The 6,728-nt window shown below is 57.0% G+C and overlaps 1 protein-coding gene across 1 annotated transcript in view; it reads right to left on the reverse strand.

The window, feature by feature from the left end:
- Positions 1-92: 92 nt before the first annotated feature.
- HPCAL1 (hippocalcin like 1) overlaps positions 93-6,728 on the reverse strand; it is a 34,336-nt gene continuing 27,700 nt past the window's right edge. The window contains exons 2-4 of the mRNA XM_007456924.1: positions 5,306-5,701; positions 2,580-2,685; positions 93-190 (exon numbers count right to left, since the gene is read on the reverse strand). Of these exons, the coding sequence (XP_007456986.1) occupies positions 93-190; positions 2,580-2,685; positions 5,306-5,683 (582 nt within the window). The 5' untranslated portion in view covers positions 5,684-5,701. The remainder of the gene's footprint in view (positions 191-2,579; positions 2,686-5,305; positions 5,702-6,728) is intronic.

The following is a 6,728-nucleotide window of genomic DNA, read 5'->3' on the forward strand; positions in this document are numbered from 1 at the left end:
CAGGAATGATTGAAGAGGCATCCACTTTTGCAAGCGAAGCTTAAACGGCAAGACAAGCCTGTGTTTCTCTGCACTGTCCAGACGCCGACCCCTTAGAACTGACTGGCGCTGCTGGGGTCACACTGTAACAACCGGACGATGGATGGGTCGCTCTTGGCACCTTTAATGAATTCTTCCAGGGACAATTTGCCTGTGGGATGGAGGACGGGAGAAATGGGGAGTTAGCCGGTACTCACAGCTCATCACCCTTAGGAGAACACAGGGACAGCTCCTGTGTCAGGGACGTCTCCTCTGGTCCAAGTCTTGAGCCCTCCTGAAGCTAGATGCGTCCAGGCTCCACACACGTCCAGGGCATTTCTGGAAAAACCTTTTTTGCTTTCAGTGCTCATTGCAAAGCACCGGGCACCTCAAAGGACATACCCAGTATGGCAGCAGACCATGCCTGGTGGGGCAATTCAAGCCCTTTTAGAAATAGTCCCACACCTTATTTAAGAAAGATGTGCCTTGTCCAGAAAGAACATGACATCTGCCTCTAAACCATAACTAACCCAGGGTCGAGAGGGCCAGGCCTGGGTGGGGACCTACTTCTTGCCTCTGCGTTTGAGGCTCTGCAGCTGTAAAATGAAATAGAGCCATTTACCCCAGAGGACAGCAGTAAAGGGAATGCAGGAGCTTGAGGCCGTGCCCCGCACACAAAGTGCTCACAGCTCTGCCGCCATGGACAAGCTACCAACCTCTCCACGTCCCAGGGTCTTCATCTGTGTGGTGGGATCGTGGGAATGCCCATCTCAAAGGGCCACCGGGAGGGTTAATTGGGAGGATGTGTTTTAGGGGTCAGCCCACGCCTGGCCTGCAGGATGCACTCAGTTAGTGAGCTGCTGCCAGGAAGCCAGGCAGGGACCTGCTCCTTGCCCACTGCTGAGAGGGACACCTCCTCCTGTGGGTCCCCAGCAGCAGGGGCAGACAGGCTGGCCCCAAGGGAGACTAAACAACCCCAGGCTAAGGGATGGGTTGGGAAGGGAGGGGGCAGCCGCCCCCTCGGCAGAAGACAAGACCTCTGGGCTTCTCTGATGATGGACAGGGGTTACTGGGCTTTGTTACTAGTCATATGGTCGGTGGGGACTTTGCTCCGACCACCCAGGGCGAGGAGCTTCTGAAAGCACCAGCCTCTTCTCCGGGCAGAAAGCGAGGCTGGCAAGGGGCTGGGGGTCCCTGAGCACAGTCTGTCCTGCAGCCATCAGGGTGTTCCTGGTGCTTGGCCAGGCTCAGGTCACAGGAGAGGGCTTCAGTGATACCTGTGCTTTCCTAGGGGGGCAGGGAAGGTGTGGGGCAGGCCCCGGAGGACGAGGGCCTAGCTCTGGACCACCCCTGCTTCACTGTTCTCTCTTCCAACATCGCCTCTTCCACCCCTCTCCGAGCTCCAGGGATGCACGGATCCCAGGGTTCACAGGAGAAACTCTGTCCTGGTGGGCACAGGCCCAAATTCACAAACACCCTGGGAAGGTGCCCAGAGCGGGCCCTGAGGGGTCAGGGCAGAGGTGGGTGGAGGGAGAGCCAGGTGCTGTGCTAAGAGCTCTACTGGCTCTATCTCACTGAATCCTCAAAACCACAAGAGACTGAATTATTATCCCCATTTCACAGAGGAGTAAACCGAGGCTCAGAAAAGCCAAGATTGGTTGGAGCAGGTCTGTTGGACCCAAAGCCTGTGCTGCTACTCTGGAAGGCAGAAGACATGTTTTAAATTGGCCCAAAGGCAACGCCAGGCACGAGGCTGTCTTGTTTTACATTTGATGGATCATGTTTTGAAAACTGTTTCCTTGAGGAGATGTGCCTGCAGCCATGTTGCCCCCCTCCCCCTGCTGGCTCAGTCCTTGGCGTCATCTGCAAACCGCACTTTAGGGTTTAGGAGCACTTTTCTGTGCATTAGCTTATTTTTAATCTCCAGCACAGCCTAGGGGTATTTTCTCTTTTTCTTTTCTAAATGCTGCATTTCTTTATCCTTCAAAAGCAAATCAGACCTGACTCTGGGACTGCAATTAACACTGGCAAGAGGTGCAGATCCATCCAGTTTCATAGCTACCTTCCGGCAGAGAAGAAAACACAGGGCACGTCCTCACTGTACGGTCGCCACCGCCCCTCCTAGACACGCCACTTCTGCTGCGGTGTGGGCCCAGAGATCCTGGCAGAGCTGCTGCAGGCCAGCACATCCCAACAGAGTCCCTGGGGCCACTGAGGCTTGGAGGAGGGATGATGGGGGGCAAAGGGACCCCCACCACCTGGGAGGATTGATCCCAACCCCTCCAGGGCCCGGGTGCCAAGGGCACAGCTGCCTCTTCTCCTGGGACACGCCCACGGGCCTAGTCTCCCCGTTCTAGAAGCAAGGAGACTGTGGCTCATGGGGCAGGATGCTGACCCAGTGCCCCGACTCCGAACTCTGGCTCTCCCCTCAGCACAGCTGCACTGGCCGGGCAGGGCCAGGGGTGGGCCAGGTGAGGCCTGAGAAGCTACAGAGAAGGAGGAAAGGGTCCCAAACACATCTCTGCTCCCAGCAGTGGGGCACAGACACACAGGGATCCTACCGTCATTGTTGGTGTCCATCTGCCTGAAGATCTTGTCCGTCCGTTTCTCTGGCGTGGACTCATCCTCGGGCATCTTCATCACGGAGGACACCATTTTGTAAATAGCCTGCCAAGGGGGACACAGACACATGTGCTCAGAGGTTCCAGGGTGTCCCTGGGTGGATGGGGCACAGGCATGAGCTTCTGCCCAGCCCACAGCAGGACAAGAGGTCAGGATGCTCACAGCTTCAGGACCCTTCCCCAGATGGAATGTTCCCTGCTGCTCCCAATACTGTGGATGCATGTCACAGACAGCATGTGAGCAAAAGGAAGCCAGACTCACTTATGTGAAGTTCAAGAACAGGCAAAACAACCCACTTTGACAGCTACAAGCCTGGCGGTGTCTGCGGGGGCGGGAGGTGGGACAGTTCCCAGGCCCTCTGGGGGGCTGGGAATGCTCTCTAACTCACAGAGGGTGGTGGTGACACAGGCGCATACGTGCACAGCCCATCACTCAGCACACGTAGCCACAAACATTTGACTATGGGATTGCTGTACCTGAGTTAGAAGCAAAAAAGACAGCCCACAGGGAAAGCCACATAACTAGCCCCAGAAAGGCCAGCGCCAGGGCAGATGGGTCTCTCCAGCAGGACCGAGAACCCCAGGACACTGCCATCCAAGGGCTCAGCACCATTGCCAGCCGTTTCTGTGTGTCTCTGTCCAAGTGGCCTGGCCCAGTGTTGTGTTATGTGTGTGTGTGTGGGTATGTGTGTGTGTGTGTGTGTGTGTCCAGGGGACGTGATGAGCCCAGTGACCAGCAGCTCATCAGAGTAACTCGCGAGGGGGAGGGGCTGTGCCACTGTGGGTTTCTGTGCGGAGATGGCTTGACTGAGAGCCTCATTTCTGAAACAACACACCAAGGACAGCAGAAGTCTTGCAGTTGTAGCACGTGCAGTTGTAGCATGTTAAAAAGCAGGTTTATGGGCTTCCCTGGTGGCACAGTGGTTGAGAGTCCGCCTGCCGATGCAGAAGACACGAGTTTGTGCCCCGGTCGGGGAAGATCCCACATGCCGCGGAGCGGCGGGGCCCGTGAGCCATGGCCGCTGAGCCTGCGCGTCCGGAGCCTGTGCTCCGCAGCGGGAGAGGCCACAAGAGTGAGAGGCCCGCATACCGCGAAAAAAAAAAAAGGTTTACAAAACCAAAACAAAAAGGAATGATCCCAAGTGAGGCTTCTGGTATCTGTTATACTGTCTCCTCCTTGGCCCCTCTCCATTTGCCGAGGAGGGTGGAGGTGGCCAGGCCTCACAGCACGGCCAGTGTGTCTTTCAGGGCCTCTTGAGACAGGACCCCCTCCTGAGAGGGGCAGGCACTTGTTCAAATGCAGAGGAGGCAAAGCCAAGACCCTCCCCGGCCTCTGAAGCACGCAGAACCCAGTCCGTTTTGACAAAGGAATAGCGGCCGGGCATGCCGCTCAGCAGGCCAAGCCACCTGCGGGAGCCACGGGAAGGGTCTCAGAGTTTGGGAACTTGGTCTGGGGGCCTAACAGCCATATCCCGTTTGGACAGGCATGGGGCCCCTCGCTGTCCTGCTGTGTCTCTAAGTCTTGGCCGGGCCGGTCTGCTTGGCCAGGGCCAGGGAAGCGTATGGGCCAGCTTGTGGGCCGGGACAGGTGATTCCTGAGAAGGAGATTTCTTCCTTCTACCACCGCTTGTCACTAAGAGCCAGGAGCGACAGCTGAAGCAGAGTCCCCTGAACCTGTGCTGATTTATTCTCACTGTGCGAAAACCACCTGTTTAGGAAATAGGCTGGTCACTCCTCAGGCCACTTGCTGCTGGTCTAGGAGTTCATGAGTTTGATACCCTCTGTTTGTGGCTTAGCCCAGAAGTTCCTTCCACGTAGAGGACATCTCCTCTGAGGAATTCTAGAACTGAACCTCCCAGGCTCCAGGAGTGGGAGTGCAGGGAGGCACCCAGGCAGCGGCAGCTCTGTGCCTCTCTACCACACACCTAGGAAGCTGGGGAGGTGAACAAAACACGGTTTCTTTCTGGAAAACAGCTTCCCCTGCCAGAGCTGTTGAATGGAGTCGAGGCGAGGAGGTCTCTGAAGTGCTTTCTGTACCAGAGCTTATTCTGTGGCCACTAATGTTTCCCTTTTGCTTTACAACTGCACGTTCCTGGGGACATGACAAACTGTTTGTTCTTTTATTCTCAGACACGGGGACTCGAACAGGTCTTGGCAGGTGGCTTCTGCAAGTGTCAAGGGTCCTCTCAATTACTGTAATTCTCTCTGAATTGCTATAGTTCAGCTCTGTTAACTCTCTGGAAATCACGGTCCCCCACCCAGCCTCAGATTTTGTGAAATGCAGAGAATGACACCTCCATCCCCGGCTCCGCCCACCCCGCCCCCGCCCCGCCAGGGTCGGGAAGGCCACAACTCATCAAAGGGCTTAGGCCAGGCCTGATGGATGGCCAGTGCTCAGTAAACTGTGGCTCTTCTCATCACTATCTGCAAAGACCCGCCAGTCCGGTAACAACTGGTCATTTTCAAAAGTGCACGAGGGAGGGGCTGGCAGCCACCTAGCTGCGAAGGGCTGAAGGCGCGGGGAGGACAGGAAGGCTGTCCGGAGTGGGCGGGGCCTCTGGGGACCCCGCCCCCGCCCCCCCCCCCACCCCGCGGGCGACCCCGCCCCCGCCCCACCCCCCACCCCGCGGGCGCGCTCCGCCAGCCCCTCCCTCTCCGGGGCGCACCTGCACGATCTCCAGCATCTCGCTGCGGCTGATGTAGCCGTTGCCGTCCAGGTCGTACATGCTGAAGGCCCACTTGAGCTTCTGCTCCAGCTTGCCCCGCGAGGTCACGCTCAGCGCGATGATGAACTCCCGGAAGTCGATGGTGCCGTCGCCGTTGGTGTCGAAGGTGCGGAAGACGTGCTCTGCGAACTTGGAAGCGTCGCCGTAGGGGAAGAAATTGGCGTAGATCTTCTTGAACTCGTCCACGGTCAGGTGGCCGGTGGGGCAGTCCTTGAGGAAGCCCTTGTACCACTCCTGCAGCTCGTGGTCCGTGAACTCCGTGTTCTCCCGCAGGTCCTGCAGCACCTCGGGCCGCAGCTTGCTGTTCTGCTTGCCCATGGCGGCCGGCGGCGACACCTGCAAGACAGGGGCCCGGGCTGGGGCCATCAGGGCGGGGGAGGGCGCCCCACAGCCTACAGCCACCGAGCGGCGCGGAGAAACGTCCCCCGCGTGTCCCGCACCAAGGGCTGGAGAGGCCCGCCTCCGGCCCTCCCTGCGATGCAGTGCCCCAGCCCTCCTAGGACCCCTGCGGGGTGGCGGGCCCTCGGTCTATGTACCACCAGGAAAGGCAGGAGGCGCCGGTGGAGTCAGCACAGCCCACCTCGCGCTGCAAGGCACATCCTGACTTCCAGAATGTGGAAAGGTGGAAAAAACAGCAACTTGAAATCAAGTGCCCAGCAGGGGCCGTACAAGATTGGAGGATGAAACCCTTACTCTCACCACCCTCATCAGCTTCAGGCAAAAATGTCACGCTGACTGCACCCCACACCCTGTGTCCTGAGCAGTTCTTTTCTTGTTCGGGCACCATGTTCTGATTTTATCCTTAGAACAGGCATCCAGAAGCTTTTAAGGAGTCCCTCTTGTTTGTTTTTGCCTCTGAGAAGCCCTCTGGTTGGCAGGGGTGGATCTAGAACTAGCACCAAGAGTACATGAACGCCTCTAAGTTACGTAGTAAAGTCTCAGGCACCTGCGGGCGTGCAGAAGCGTGCTCCCCAACGAGGTTTTCCATAAGACCCATCCGTAAGACTGACCCTGGGGTGATACTCTTACTAGACATTAATACAGCTTTCACCTCGTCACATTTTACTTTGATTTTTCACAGTAACACTAGTACATGGCTTACTCATTTTTTGTGTGTGTGTGCTTTTTTTTTTTTTTTGCGTGATACTCTTACATTAATACAGCTTTCACCTCGTCACATTTTACTTTGATTTTTCACAGTAACACTAGTACATGGCTTACTCATTTTTTGTTTTGTTGTGCTTTTTTTTTTTTTTTGCGGTACGCAGGCCTCTCACCGTTGTGGCCTCTCCCGTTGCGGAGCACAGGCTCCGGACGCGCTGGCTCAGCGGCCATGGCTCACGGGCCCAGCCGCTCGGCGGCA

Source organism: Lipotes vexillifer, unplaced genomic scaffold (assembly GCF_000442215.2).
Source record: "Lipotes vexillifer unplaced genomic scaffold, Lipotes_vexillifer_v1.1 scaffold390, whole genome shotgun sequence".
Taxonomy (NCBI): Eukaryota; Metazoa; Chordata; class Mammalia; order Artiodactyla; family Lipotidae; genus Lipotes; species Lipotes vexillifer.